The 15,742-nt window shown below is 44.8% G+C and overlaps 1 protein-coding gene across 1 annotated transcript in view; it reads right to left on the bottom strand.

Annotated features, from left to right (window-relative positions):
• The window catches only part of COL4A4 (collagen type IV alpha 4 chain), a 105,932-nt gene that overhangs the window by 33,347 nt on the left and 56,843 nt on the right, over positions 1–15,742 (bottom strand). The window contains exons 23-33 of the mRNA XM_090284782.1: positions 15,223–15,295; positions 14,121–14,227; positions 11,938–12,121; positions 10,480–10,548; positions 8,643–8,750; positions 7,973–8,191; positions 5,684–5,845; positions 4,416–4,586; positions 3,724–3,867; positions 1,669–1,776; positions 641–822 (exon numbers count right to left, since the gene is read on the bottom strand). Of these exons, the coding sequence (XP_090140908.1) occupies positions 641–822; positions 1,669–1,776; positions 3,724–3,867; positions 4,416–4,586; positions 5,684–5,845; positions 7,973–8,191; positions 8,643–8,750; positions 10,480–10,548; positions 11,938–12,121; positions 14,121–14,227; positions 15,223–15,295 (1,527 nt within the window). The remainder of the gene's footprint in view (positions 1–640; positions 823–1,668; positions 1,777–3,723; positions 3,868–4,415; positions 4,587–5,683; positions 5,846–7,972; positions 8,192–8,642; positions 8,751–10,479; positions 10,549–11,937; positions 12,122–14,120; positions 14,228–15,222; positions 15,296–15,742) is intronic.

Here is a 15,742-nt window from a genome sequence, read left to right on the forward strand (position 1 = left end):
AACTGGAGGCATCCGTCCCAACGGGCAGCGTTCAGGTCTCCGTACTTGACAGTAACTGCATCACGTGACTTGAATTTTAAGTTTTAAATAAACAAGTTCATACTGACTAAAATATTATTAGACATCATGTCATGCCAAAAACTTTAAAAGTCTATTTTATTCCGAGAGATGGGTGGCAAGCTACATTATACATTTTCTAGACGTGGTGGTGCAGGCAATGCCACCTAGTGTACCTCCTGGCTTCTCAGGGGCTCTTTTACTCGTAACTGGAAGGACTGAGTCAGTGTGTTTACAGCAGAAGCTGTGATATCTGATATTGGATATGGAGGCTTAGAAACCAGAATCTGGGTCATTGTTCAGTGACCCTTTATTCTAGTACATCAGCAATGATGAAGCAAGTCCCACGGAGCTCATGGAGTAAGTGCCTAGGTCATCTCTGTCATAGGAACCAGGCCTGGTTGGAGATTATAGTTACATCGTGGCCTTCCGGAAGTCTCTCCATCCTTCCCGCAGCCAACCCCTTAATCCTAACAGCCAAGGAGGGGGCAATGACATCCACTGGCAAATTATGACTCCCCCTCAGCGGCCTGAGAGTACAAGGTTTCGTTATTTCTTCTCCCCCCAGAGAGCAGCCACTTACCTGTTCGCCTGGAAATCCCGGAAAGCCAGTGATCCCTCTCAGCCCGGGGGAGCCTGGAGGGCCCGGGAGGCCAGGGCGTCCTGGCTGCCCGGTTTCACCTGGCTCTCCTCGGTGGAATCCGGGTGGCCCGTGTCTTCCCGGCTCTCCTCTTCTCCCCGGCATCCCAGGGTTGCCTTTATCGCCTGGGAAGGGTTGGAAGGATTAGAAACCAATTGGAGCAATTCTTGGACCAGGCTGAGGACCGTGGTCCTACTTTCAGGAGACGAAGCCAAAGGGATTGGGAATCCTAATTCCTTCTCTAAACTACATGGCAACAGTTTCTGGCTTCAGTGGCCTGACTAGGAAAGAGGCTGCCCATGAACAGCCTCGGGGGTGTCCTGGGAAGGAGCCACTGTGCAGCATCATTGGCGCCATCACGCTCATTTTACAAATGAAGAACTTACCCAGCAAACGTAAAATGTTGGGCCCCTAACAATGAACTGGCTCTGGACGGAGCCAAGACAAGAACTCAGGTCTCATGAGAATAAGTCTGAACTTGGGCAAGAGGACACCAGAGTGGAGGTCAAGTCCTTGCTGTGTGCTGTCCCTGAGGTGGCAGCACAGGCCAGGAGAGCTTGTTAGAAAGGCAGGGTCGGCCCGGCCCTGCTAACTCAAACCACGCTGAGTGAAAATGACTGGGACCCTCTTTGTGCAATTCGGTTTAATACCAGCCACCCAAAACAGGGTACTTCAGATCTGGAACAGTAATTTGTATGTATCTCGGGACTGATCCTACTTTGAAATATCCAAATCTATAAATACACATGAACTTCGGCTAAGTTCTAGTATGGGAAAGCAAAAACAAACAAACAAACAAAAAAACCCAACAATAACAAACTACCGTAAGTTCATTGGCGTATATTTATATCTAAAAAAGCACCTGTCCTGGTCTCAGTGTTACGGGAAAAGTTGCCTGATACACATGCTTGTTGGAATGATCTTCAGAGAAGTTAATGTATCTGATATGGTTAAAAAACGTAAGCGTTTACCTTCTTCTCCTGGGGGTCCGTCATCTCCAGGAGGTCCAGGTTTCCCGGTTTCCCCCTTTCTGGAAATTATAGTCATTGCTCCTTCCTCTCCTGGGGATCCTGTCTCTCCTTTAAATATTAATTATTCAAGAGCAAAACACGTGAGCCTTCTGTTATCATTTCACGTCCAGTTTGCAACCCCCCATTAATCTACTAAACTGCGTTTAGGTTGGGGGACTGCACAGCAGCAACATTGTCGGTCAGCTTGCTAAAGGGGGGGCCGTGCCTTTTACACACCCCTCCCAACCTGTCCACGAACAGGGTCTGGGGTACCGTGAACGCTCAGTGAACGCTCAGTGAACGTTTGCTGAATTCAGCCAAACTGGTCTTAGTCTCAAGTGAAAAAAGACAGGCTTGAAAAGCTCCGGGTCTAAAATATGTCTTTTTTATCCTGCAAAATTGTCATTGCCTGTCTTGTATTTTCTAGTTCCCTCTCTTCCCCTTCCCAGCCACCCTCTATTATTTTGCTTCCATTGAAGAAACAGACGCATATCTCAATGTGGGTCTCCACACAGAGAATTCCAGAAAGTAGGAAGGTGAGCGATATAGCGGCCTGCTTTTCAGAAACACTGTCCAGCTGTAGAGTGTGTTGGGGCGGGCTCCTATCAGCTTGTTGAGAGCCAATTATTAACCATTCAAGAATTTTGGAAGGTTTAAATCAGCCATTCTTGGAGTATTTATGCCGTGGTGAAAGTATTGATACCAAAGTATTCACGCCACAGTGGGAGTATTCGTGCCATGGTGGGAGTATTCATGACATGGCTATCAGGGCATTTCTTTTAAACTTTATTTTGGAGAACTAATTTGTCAATACATCACTGGCATTCACCTAATATTTTACTTTTTTTTAGTGGGATCATTGTTTACTGGCTTAATATCAATAGCACAGCAAACATCACTTATCTCAGCTAGCAGAGACTGATTCCTTGATTCCTTGATTCTACATAAGTAATTTATAGGCTAGTAAAGCAAAACAATAGCAGAATCAATCACCTGAGAAGTAAAAGCCATTTGAATTAACTATGAGGCTATTTGCCCAAAGGGCTTTAGGGTTTTTCCCTTGTTTCTAAAACTGACAACGATTTGTTCTCAGCAGAAACAAAGAGTTACCTTCAGTCACTACAGACTCATGGCCACGTGGTAAAAGTAACTATTTAGCATAGATGACGATATTTAAACAAGTGATCTCAACATGTGTATGCTTTATACTAATAAAAGCTTTATTTTTTACTTTTCAGTTACAGTCGACGCTCAATTGTTTATTTTATTTTACTGAAAACTCTGACTTTAAATGAAGCCTGAGGAGACTCATCTCAGGGCCCCACGAAAGTGACCTTATTCTGTTTCCGAGGTTGGCACACCGCAGCGCGGGGCCCGAGCCCGCCGGCTGCCAGTCTGTGTGCCACTCGTGAGCCGTGATTGCTTTTCACACTTTCAAATCGTTGGGAGAAAAACTCAGGACAGGAATAGTATTTTATGACATGCGAAAATTAAACGAAGTTCAAATTTCCGTCTCCATAAATAAAATGTTTTACATGTTGTCTCTGGCAGCTTTCGTGCCGCAACGGCCAAGCCAAAGAGTTGCAACGGAGACCGTACTTCCTGCAAAGTCTAACATATTTATATCTGGCTCTCTAAAAAAAAAATAAAAAGCTAATTCTTTTTTTCGTAAAAGAATTGAAACAGAATTCAGGAGCCAAGAGCCCTGCCTGCACCCCTTTTCTAAAAGGTGAGAGTGTTCTCTGACTTCCAATAGCTATAAAATCAAAGCACTCGTTAACTTTCTTCTATTAAAAGAGCAATTTCTTTATCATAGTTTTATATAATAAGATTGAGAGGGAAGAAAAATGAATTTTGTTGAAAATTCTAAAACCAATACCACGGAACCAAAAGGCGGAGGAGGAATCCCAGCTGCCGGGGAGCCCCACTTGTATCCTTCAGAGGCCGTATTTATGGGTTCTGCTCAAACCCTGGGAGCAGCCGCTGCTGCGTCGCTGTGCGGTTAACCGCATTTACCTTTGGCGCCTCTCGCTCCCTGGTCTCCTCCGGGGCCGGCCCAGCCCTTCTCTCCGACCTCCCCCTTTCTGCCACGGGGTCCCTCGGGGCCAGGCCTTCCGCTCTCTCCAGGAAAACCTGGCAGCCCCGGCAGCCCCTGGGGTCCTGGACAGAAGAAAGCATGAATTTTTAGGAAATGTTCTCAAGGCCAGTACCGTCCTTAGATCTGCAGTCCTGTTCCCACCTGACTCTGAGTCGGTATTGACGGTGAGCAGTCACGGTCAGTCACATACCGTGTCAGAGCTGGGCTCTCTCACCCTGCAGATCTCAAGTGCAGGCCCTTGTGTTTCTCAGTCCTGATTCCATAATGGTTTTAGAGAACTGGGTGTGAGGGAGGGAGCTAGTGAAAGGGGGAGGGGGCCCATCCAACATAGGAGCACATTAACCCTGACACTATAGTTTACTGGTTCTACCAAGTTCATTGACCAGAAGTGCTTGTGACTTCTGTGGCCCTAACACCCCACCTACCAAAACATTCTGCTGCTGGGAATATTAGTACAGAGGACAAGAAGGGGGGGAATGTCACCAAGGGAAGGACAAAGTCAGGTTCATTGAACAGAACACTCTATAGTGTGGTCAGACCTAACAGGCCTCACTTGGCAGTGGATTTCAAGTTTATAAAAGGAGGAAAATAATTGAAAAGTGCTACCCACCCTTGGGGCCTGGAAGACCAGGTAGTCCGTCGTCCCCGTAAGGGCCTGGGATTCCCGGAGGTCCTCTGGGTCCATCTGGCCCTGGCCTTCCTGGGGCTCCTGGGAGACCCTTCATTCCAGCTGGCCCAGGAGGCCCCACATCCCCTCGCTGTCCTTTCCAGCCCGGGGCACCTAAGGCAAAGCACAGTGACAGCAAGGTAGGGAGACTGAAAAGTGGCTTCACACACAGGCAGGAAAAACGTAGTCATGGTGGCTTAAATTGTGCACCTACGGCCAATGAAACAAAAGTGAAACAATATTTATAAGCTAAGCTAAGACTAGCAATGCTCCATCATTCCACAAATATACTTTTTCTGGCTGCTATAAAATGAAGGGCAGAAATATTTCAAATATTTATTACTTGAATCAATATTTCCCAATAAGGATACATGAATATTATAGAGTTTTGATGGGAAATGGATAGGGGTAAAAACGAGAACATTATTTGTGTTTACTCTGAGCAGGAGTTGGGTGCAGACACTAAAGAAAACTTCCCAGATCCTTCTGGAAGCTACAGCCAACTGAGTTTTGGTCAGAATGTTAACTGTGATGAGAGAATTACAGAACTCAGAGCAACATCATCTAACATTATTGGTGCTAGGAATAAAGTTATAGTGGCAGGTTTTGCCCCAATCTTGTGTTGACCCTACGACGGGGCATATTCCTACATTTGGATCAGAGCAATAGCATTTATGTAACAGGTGACAATCTGTATGGTCAGAGGAAGATCACATTGGAAATAGCCCCCTAGAGCCTTGTGTTGAGCATCACTCTTTCACGGGTCTCTTCAAGTTCCTGCACGTCTTGATGGCTATGCCAAGGATCCAAGGTCCTGACTGCTCTTTACCTGGGGTATTTCTCAAGGTCATGTTTGCAGTGAGCAACCTTGACAGGTCATATAGCACCTCCCCTGGTCGAGGAAGTAGGTTGTCTTATAGACTACTGAAAACTAGTGGCTTTCCAGGCTCAGAGCTCCTCTCAGGTGTGTGTGGCATGTATCTAGCCCCTCTTACGTTGTCCCTGAGAGATTTGGGTGGCATGGGGACATGACATAAACTGACAAGAAGATCATGCTACTTTCTGTGCAGTGAATGACGACGTTCTTCATCTCCGACCCTGCAGTCTTGCTTCTTCCGGCATCAGTGAAGGAGCAACAAGCAAGCTCATTCATGCGTAAGTCAGGTAAAGCCCCAGACCCTTCACAGTTCCTGCCCCCTGCTGACACTTACCTGGGCTGCCTGGAGCCCCAGGGAGTCCTGGTTGCCCTGGTAACCCGGGAGCGCCTCTTTCACAGGAATGGCCAGGGAGACCTGGGATACCTGGAAACCCCATACTCCCCTCTCTGCCTTTAGGACCTTTGAGACCTGGGATTCCGGGCACGCCTGCTGGCCCTGAAATGATACAATTCACCTGTGACACTCATAGCACAAAACAATGCAGATGGCCTACCACAGAGTGCAGGCGTGTCAATACAGGAAGTCAGCATTTTGATCCTAGCTCGGTGCTCCAGTGAGTTAGGTCTCTGAATGGGAAAACCATGCATTGCTAAGAATTATTTGAAAAGGTTATGTAGACAGTAAAGAAGTGGTTTATGCAGAATGAAAAACCATGCAGTTCTTCCTGATTTTAATTAATCTCTAACAACATAGCAGCAGGCTTCACAGCAAATCTCCACAGCACTTATAAAGCCAATTTGTCCTGTATGAATTTGCATTTCTATCTATCGGATAGTCTCATTCATAATCTTCAGAAAGAAAAATACCCCCCCCCAATAATTCCCCATTCCAACCAAAATAAATCTATTTTATTTTTCCGTATTTTCTTTATAATTTTTTGGTTCATATGTTCACATTTTAAAATAGTAATCACAGTGCACAGTCAATTGTTAGGTTATTTGACATTGCATATTAATCTGCAAATGTTTTCCATTTTGTTGTAATATTTACAAATATAATTTTAACTGCTAATGCTAATAGCTGAATAGTATTTCTTCTTCTGAGTGTGTACGTGTGTGTGTGTTACTTAACTGTCTTTATTGTGACTGATGCTACAGATGACCTCTGAGCAACTCAGGTTTGAACTGTATGGGTCAACTTATATGTAGATTTTTTCCCATAAATACTGTAAATGTATTTTCTCTTCCTTATGATTTTCTTAATAGCGTTTTCTTTTCTCTGACTTACTTTTATTGTAAGAATACAGTCTATAATATAAATATAACATGCAAACTGTGTTGATTGACTGTTTATGCTATCAGTGAGGCTTACATTCAAGAGTAGGTTATTGTAGTAAGTGTAGGAGAGTCAAAGTTTACATGTAGGGTTTTGACTGCCAAGTTTGTGTGTGGGGAGTGGGGTTCAGTGTCTCTAAACCCCAGCGTTGTTCAAGAGTCAACTGTTCAAGTGTGTTTTATAACCTTCAACTCCTGTAGAACACTGCCCTGACATATCTTTTCACAAGTCTGATAGTGAGATTATCAGACCAAAATTATTTTCATTGACCCACATAATGTGCTGTGACTTGCCAATTTATTGGATTTTTGGATGTGAATATTTTGCCTTACAAACTACCAGGTAAGCTCCCCGAGGACAGAGAATGTGGCTAACAGCCCTGCCCTCCCACTTGCCCCGTATGATTGTACTATCATGGGTCCCTAATAAACACTGGTGCATTCACTGTTAGAAAGGAAACAGCAGTGTTTGTTCAAGTCTGGTCTGGGGTGCACTCTTGGTCGCTAACACCCTAAAGGCCGAGGCTCATACTCCACTGTTGGGCCTCACCCAATTCTGATGTAATGAAACAGAATTCCTGAGACTGGAACCCAGAAGAGACGATTCTAACAACCTCATTCCACCCTCAACCCAGGGTTACTTTTAAGTTCATTTAAATCTGAAAACCTCTGCTGGGGATCCTGCAGAATCCTTAGAGATTTCAGAAGAGGATGTGAATCCCTGCCAGGGCCATCTTCCCACCCCGAGTTCCTTCCCCGCTGCCCTCCTGCTGCCCCTGCTGGAACGGAGGAAGCCCTGTCACCTTGTCACCTGTCCAAATCACACAGCTCCTCTGCCAGGGCTCAGCTGGTGCCTAGCTCTCCCAGGGAGCGTTCCGTGAACTCCAGCGCACATGGCCCTACCCCCCTGAGCTGCTCCTCCTCTTCCTCGTCCAGTCTGTCCTGTCCTTCACCCTGGCAACGGCAATGGGTTGGCTACACAGTCCTTGCTCCTTGGTGCTAACACACTGTCCTGCGTCCGGAGCAGGCAGACCGACATCCAGGAGCTGCCGAACCAAACTGATGTGCCTGAGGCACCGTAAGCTGCTCTGGATTTGCAAACAGCCAATAAAATGCAAAGGCAAGACGGGTTGTTTGAAATGTAACCAGTGCCCACATAGGAGGGAAGATGCTTATGGGACATTTTTATGTTCTGGATTTCTAAATCAAGACACTGTAAACACCTTTCAACGACCTGTTCCAGGACTGGGCTGGCTTTGTAGACACAGGGACAGCAGAACCCTCATACCTGCAGGCCCGGGACGTCCTGGGTCACCCCTGAGTCCTTTCAACCCTGGCATTCCCGAAGGACCTCTCTTTCCTGGGGGTCCTGGGTGGCCATAAACGGGGTCTCCAGGGATTCCTTTCTGACCATTCTTTCCAGGTAAACCAGGGAGGCCCGGGGGCCCAGCAGGAGAGGACCCCTTATCACCTTCAAAACCTGGATCTCCCATGTCACCACGAGCACCTATTGAAGAAAAATTGTTTCCATCATTAAACGTAGAAATATAGAACTTATGCACATATAGGACTACTGCTTTGATAAAAACACATTTTTTAAAAAAATACAAAGGTACTTCCTTAACAGGTATTGTTGTTGCCACCTTTTGCAGGGAAATAAATCGCAACTTTGTATTTCCTAAACGCCCATGACATCTCCCTAATCGCTTGCATTCTCTGGCAAATAGCCTGTCTGGACTGAGCAGTTTTTATACCACAATAGACCAACAATGGCCTATAACTCATGCCTCACGGGAAAAAGGCCCCTAGAACTCACAAAATTACCCTAATCCAGTGAAGAGCTTAACGTAGCAACAAACACTATTCCCCTGCATCTGGGGATCTCTGGGCCATCACCTTACTGAGACCATCCAGTGTCTGACATATGTGACATTCCTGATGAAAAGCACTTTCCTTACCAGGGGGACCAGGTATTTTCGATATTCCTGGTTTGCCAGGCCGACCTTTCTTCCCATCAAAACCCCTCATCCCAGGAGCACCCGGAGGACCTGGAAATCCCTTTGGACCTAAACAGCGACAATGAAACACAGACTCAATAAGACACAAATCAGGTGAGAACAAAATAAGAGGATTTTAAAAAATCGATCTTAAGTCTGCTTCAGAGTATTTCTACTTGACGGTAGTGAAGATGTGGCCCAGCCTGGGTTGTATAACTCTTTTATGAGTGCCCTGCTCCAAATAAGTGTGCCATGGGCAGCAGCCGTGTTCGGGCGCTTTCTCGGAAGCTGCGCTGTGAAGGACTCTTCCTGAGAGCCTTTGGGATGAGCGCCACCATTCAGTTCAATTTCTCACTACCTTCTCGTGCTGGGTCTCAAGCACAGATAGGGGAGCACAGCCTGTCCTTGTGGGAGGACAGAAGTGGCGGCCATTGTGTGGCTGGACGAGAAGACACCACAGAAAAGGCCAAAATCTAGTCCCTGCTTCTTATTGCACTTTCTCCTTAAAGGAAATATAGGTCAAAAGTCCCTATAGGGTTTTTTTTTTTTTTTAAAGCTTCTGTGATTTGCTACTAGGATATAACTCAGCTGAAATAACAGACAAATCATCAAACCATGAACTTCAAGTTTGAGTGTTCACTTCCCTGGAGGTGAAAGCTGCTGAAAGTAAACATGAACTGTTTTTATGCATCTATGACAAGGTATCAGTAAATGTGACAAGAGGCATTCGATCAGTCAACCAGCACTGATGGAGAATTATACGTCCACACCCTGGCCCTTGCCTCGCGCTGGCTGGAGTGTAGTCCCCACGCTTTGATTTGGTGCTTGGTCCTGTGACTTGCTTTGGCCAATAGGACATTAACAACCATGAGGCAATGAGAGGAGTGACCTAGCCCATAAAGCCGGGCCGCCCTCATGCATTTCTGCAATCATATGAGAAGCTCATGCTGGTCCCACTGTGACCTGATGTTGCAGACCTGAACCTGAACTCGAGCCCAGAAGCAAGTCTACAGACGCCATCTTAGAGCAGCTGAACCCTAACCAACCTGCGGACCCTTAACAGAGGAAATAAATATTCGTTGTTGGAGCCCACCGAGATTTTGAGGTTGTTTCGCAGCATTATTGCGACAAATGCTATTGTCTGTAGAGGGCACCAGAGTGCCATTCATCATTCGACCTTGAAGTTCTTCCTTGTATAGGACAGAAGGGTCACCTTTAGTAGTTATGCAAGGGCTCAATGGATCAATTTAAGGGAACTCTGAACAAATAAAAGAAAACTGGGCCAAATTCTTTATATAAAGTTGACATCTAAATTTAGCTATAAGGAAAACGATGCAAATGAAGCAGTTTCATGGAAGCGAAAGCCGGGATGTGGGGATGTGGGCATTTTTCAGATTGTTTCTGGTCAGAGGTTTGGGTCTGTCGTAAAGCAGAATTGAGACAAATTTATAATCAGGAAGCCAATGATCATTTTTTATTCTTGGGACACAGGACAAGAAAGCAGATAACAATTTTTATACTCTCAAAGGGCAGATGTTTTAACTTGTATATAATCAAATCAAGGTAAATTTTGTTGCAGAGATATGAAAAGCCCACTTGGAGTGCCCAAACCAGGAGACTAGAGTACAGACCCAATGCGAATGACTACAAATGCTGTTTTCCCATAGTCCCTCAAGTCCTTTTATTAATTTTAGAAATACCTGAATATCTGCCTGTGGGTTTGCTTTTGGTTTATCTACTTCGCCAGGCTTTTTAATTCTGGGGACTGTGTAAGACAGTAAATTCTCATCGATCATACCTGGAGGTCCATCAATACCAGGAGGGCCGGGCTTCCCAGGATAGCTGACATTACAAGAAATTGTATCACCTGGAATAATAATTTTAAAAGGTAGCATTCATATAGTTGATAGTCCAATGCACTGTGAATCTCAATGACAACTTGATCAATATATTTTTCATAGAGTACATGTAGAATGCAAAGGAAAACACTCAAAAATATCATAGATCACTTGAACTACTTTTGTTTCAAGTTTCTGGAAAATCTGTCCTAAAATCTGAACTTCGATTCTCAGAGCTGTTATAAACATAAGGGGACTAAGAAACACATTAATTCCGTTTTAACAACACAGAATAAATATTGGATTGATAGGCCCGTGGGCGTGGAGTACCACGGAATCAGACGCTTTGGTAAATCATGAAATAGCAGCAAGCAGCTGTGCTGAGTTCAGGCCATTTGACTCCTAGTTTGGACGTGGGAGAATTATTCAGATAAAGTGACAGAGCCGGGTAGTAAACACAGCTACCATTTCCTGAAGGTCAGCCAGGGATCAGGTGCCTCCAATAGCAGGTCTTGTTTTTCTAACGACTGTGCAGTGTGGTTATTATCCTCTCCCATTTTAACCAGGGAGGAAAATAAGGCTCCAAGCTTGTTCCCCTGAGATCCCTTCTCCTGTAAAATGGGACGTTCCTCTTTTATCCCAGAAATACTGTCTCATAATGTATTATGCCATAGGCTCTTAAACCAAAAACATGAGATGAGTAAAAATAACATTAGATTTTGGTGGGTCCCAGTCCATGATTTTAAACGTTATTGAATTCCAAGGTATTTGCTTCTCTAAGTTGTCCAATCAAGAACCAAACATGCCGTTCTCTCTTGAAATTTCACAGTTAACAATGTAGACCCAGGTATATGTGCCTATTACAAACAAAAAATCTTAAATATATCTTTTTCCAATATTTTAAAAAGTTTACAGCTAGAATACTGCAGATCATTTTATTGTTCTAAATTCATAAAACTGTCAAATGTATTTAAAATTCCTTCTTTTTTCCTCCCAAGCATGCTTACAAATGGGTTGTCAGGGACAATGTAATGTGTTTTTAAATGAAACTCTAGCGTTTTTTATTAGAATACACTGCCTTATCTCAAAAGATTGTAAAAATAGTTATTTTGAATACGGGTACACATGTAATTTTAATACGGTTCGATGGTATTACTCGAGACTGAGAAATAAATAAAAGACAACTTTGGTGTGCCAAATGAAGCAACAAGGACGTCTTATCATTTTAAGAATTTGTTTTAAATAGTGATTGTGTTGTAATGCTTCTATTTGTTTGATGACGTCCAAGGTCCAAACAGCAGCTGGATGAAATTTTATTCAGCGGTCCTGCCACAGCTCTAATAACAGGGCCCAGAAGAGCACACACTTGAGTTTCCATGACTTCTCTTGACAGACTGCCACATAAAACAATCGGTTACCTTTCTGACCCTTCGGGCCATCAGGGCCCCTCTCACCCGGGCGACCTGGGGCTCCTGGTTGCCCCCTTTCTCCCGGCGGACCAGGAAATCCCAGTCCTGGAGGCCCTCTAGGTCCTTCTCTGCCCGGGGGGCCTGGCCGTCCAGGAAACCCTCGATCACCAGGGGCCGCGTCTTCATGATCCCCCTGGAAATATTTGTATCATGAGTCAGTTAGCAATCTTGCAAAGTCCAGGAACTCAGAGTAGTCATTGCCACATGCTAACGAAACACATGCAGAAAGCTCATAACTGCAAGAGACAGGGACTCAACAGCAAATGTAATTTAAAATGATTAACTTAGATTCTTCTATTTTACACACGTATTTACATATAGATGTGATCGGGGTGGGTGTCTTATGCCTCAAACACACAAAAGTTATGTGGCTCTGACATCTTAAAAACACGATAAGGAATTTTATGTAGATCCATTCTTTCTTATTAAGCATAATAAAATACAGAAATGAGTAAATTAATGGTGATAGGGGCTTGCAAATTGAATAAGTTCTTATGCACTTGAAATCGTTTTTCTGCACTCTTAGGAGACGACACAGTGATAGTCTCCATCACCCTCCACCTCTGTGGACAAAGGACTAACAAATCCCTGCTCCTCCTGCATAAGAATTTGACCTTCAGCTAACTGTCTAGTTCTGTTTCTCTAGAAACTATAAAAATCACATGTCAACTCCATTACTGGCAGCCTTACTTAAGGTAAAATCAAAGCCAGGCAGCAAAATTTGCATCTGGTCTGGAAGGACGGGAAAGACCTGTGTGGAGCCCTGGTTGGAGCTTCCTAGAGTGATGGCTCCTCCAACGGCCAGGTTCCTTGTAGGGTCCCCACCAGCTCTGCTGGGGAGACAACAGCCCTTACAAGGAAGGAGGCTTTCAGGTCAGGGCTGCTCACACATCTGCCACAGGCGGATCTCATCTCCTTCATCCCAGCTCAGTGCCCAGCTGCCAGGACTCTCACTCTCGAGGGACGCACTACTGGCAAGTGGCGAGTCTTGTAGTCTATCCTTCTGAATAGCCTGGTCCCAAATGTGACATAAAATAGTGATGTGAGTCTCAGTTGTTTCAATGACTCTAGGAAGACCACCACCAATTTGATCTGGTCAACGTGCTTTGCTTTACGCAATTAGGCTAGTGAACATGAAGACAATTGCCACTCAGTGACATTGGTTCTAAGTAGTTTCTCGGGGAAGAACGAATTACATGGGGACTATCAAGTCTAGAACAGAGACCAACATTCACATACGTGAAGTCAGCTGAACGACTAGAAAGCTAAAAGCATTATGTAACCTGACTTCTAAACTTCTGTCTCTTATTCAAATGTGTTCTCTCAGAATGAGCTCCTATAAAACCAGAACATGGCTCCCTCCTGTTACAACACAGCCTGGTGGAAGGAGCCCATGCTTTGGAATAAGGCCGACTTGAGTTTTCACTCCTGGTTAGCCTACTTGATAGACGGATGACATTGAGTAACTTCACTGTAAAACTGGAGCGATAATTGCTCTTCGGAAGACTGCTATTAGGAGTAAACATCTAGCTAACTTCCTGTGCGGTGCCAAGCATTCAAAAATAGCTCATATACCCAAGATACTTTAAATTCCTACGCACTGAAACATGTCTCACAGTCTTTCCTTATGACCTTCATTACCTACACAAGGTCTCCACCTAAAACATGCTTGAAACTGCAGAAATGTCATTTATTAAAGGATTTTCCATCAGCCAACGCATCAATGTAGTGGATTGGCACTCATTCATCCTTTTTTGCTCGCTACTTCCCTCTTCTGCTTCTTCACTGGGAAACAGAACTCAAGATAATTATCGGGACCTGTGCTCTAGTCTCCACCCTACAGAGTCAACTGAATGGACCTCTAATTAGTGGGGGCTTCAGAGATACAAGGGAAGAAACCACCACAAGAATGATACAAAGACTGGAGGCAGGAAGTCTTGCTGTGACTGAACTGCCACTCAAGATTTTAGGCCATCTGCAATTCTGCCATACCTTTTACAATAACCATCTTTTGGTGACAGCGAAGCAAAGGTGGCTCTGATTTCCAGCTTGTGAACACTTTACTGAGGTAGAGCAGACACTCTGTGCCCATGTAAGAAAGTGAAATTCTATAGCAGAGGAAGTATACATACTGGGGGTCCCGGATCCCCTTTTGCTCCAGGATGTCCATCCCAACCATGTTGTCCATCCTGCCCTGGGAATCCCGGGGGCCCCTCAGGACCTCTCTCTCCTTTGTGCCCTGAGAACAAAAGCCAACAAAGATACTCAAGCTCTTATCAGAAGTGGGGGAAGTAGAAGAAGACGGGACTAAAGATTAAGGCATGACCTTGACTCTGTGTGAGCTGGTAGAGATTCCTCTGAATGTACCCATGGACTAAGTCACACAAAGGCACCTGTGCAGAAGTCAGAGGGGAGGATGACAATCGCCAGACCCACTGAATCTTCTACTTGGGAAGCGCTCCTCTTCCCATTCGGACAGGGAGGTTCTGTGTGGAGATGCCAATCCCAGTAGCATCTTCCCCCACGGGGGGGATGTCAAACACGGCCCTCCATCTCCTGGCCACAGTGAACAGGGATTGATTCGTGGTTGGGCACTTGCCCGAGGCCAGTCCAATCCTTCTGGAAACTTGCTTCTCACTGGAGCTGAGAAAGCAGAGCTCTCTTTTATGTCAGGTTGGAAGAACTTGGAGCTACCTGGGGCATAGACCCACAGGCCAGGGAAAGCTAACCGTGGGGGGAAAGTGCCCATGGCACAATGAAATACACAAGATGCAGGGGCAGCCCCCTGTGTGGTTGTCCATCACAAACCCTGCATCTAACCCTTCACATTTTGTGTAACGAGCCAATAAATTACTTTTTTTCTTTAAACTACTCCACTCTGGATTTCTGTCCCTTATGACCAAAATATTCTTGATTAGTACAGGATCCTATAATGCAGTGAATAAATACCAGGCAAGTCAAAGGTGGGCTTGTTTCAAACCCAGGTTCACAGCAATCAAGATTTGAAAATGTCACTAAAGGAGCATGTATGTTTTCATATAAGAGACAGGGGATTTGAGGCTCAACATTCACAAGACTCAGTGAAAGACAGAGAGTATTTTTTTAAGAAATCTCAATAACAACCCTAAGTCTTGTTATAGAATTGACCTGTGATCCCTGGGGAAATGACTGCAAGAAGATGGTTCATATATCATCCATAGATAGGATGGCAGTTAAATGATTAGCAAGGCTCACCTTTAATTCTTGCTACAACTGTGTCTCCCTTTTCTCCTTTGTAGCCAGGTGGTCCCGGGGCACCAGGTTTTCCCTTGGTGAAAAAAAATAGCAGCAGATCAGTTTAATTGTGATGGGTCAATGGTTGTTCACATTCTTGTATATCTGATCTCTCTTCTCTTTCCTTCTAATCACCTGTTCTAGATTCTCGTTTGGCACACCTGGTCTTACTCTCGTCCTTGCCTTCCGAGGTGGGCCTTGCCTTACAAAATCGAGGCTCCTGAATTGCATGTAAAAGCTGGGGGATCTGAATAATGTCTGTACCTGAGTTAATAGAAATTTATCAGTATCAATTTCCTGGTTTTGACAACACACCAGGGTTATGTAAGATACCATCGGGGGGAGCCGGGGGAAGGGTACGTGGGAGTTCTCTGAATGACTGTGTGAGCTCTTGTAAGTAAAAAATATTTCAAAATAAAAACTTAGAGTTAGAAAAAACTTTTAAAACTATCTTGGGCTCTGTAATGCAGAATTGAAAGGA

The sequence above is a fragment of the Furipterus horrens genome, unplaced genomic scaffold, assembly GCF_987537825.1.
Source record: "Furipterus horrens unplaced genomic scaffold, mFurHor1.1.pri manual_scaffold_1, whole genome shotgun sequence".
Classification (NCBI taxonomy): Eukaryota; Metazoa; Chordata; class Mammalia; order Chiroptera; family Furipteridae; genus Furipterus; species Furipterus horrens.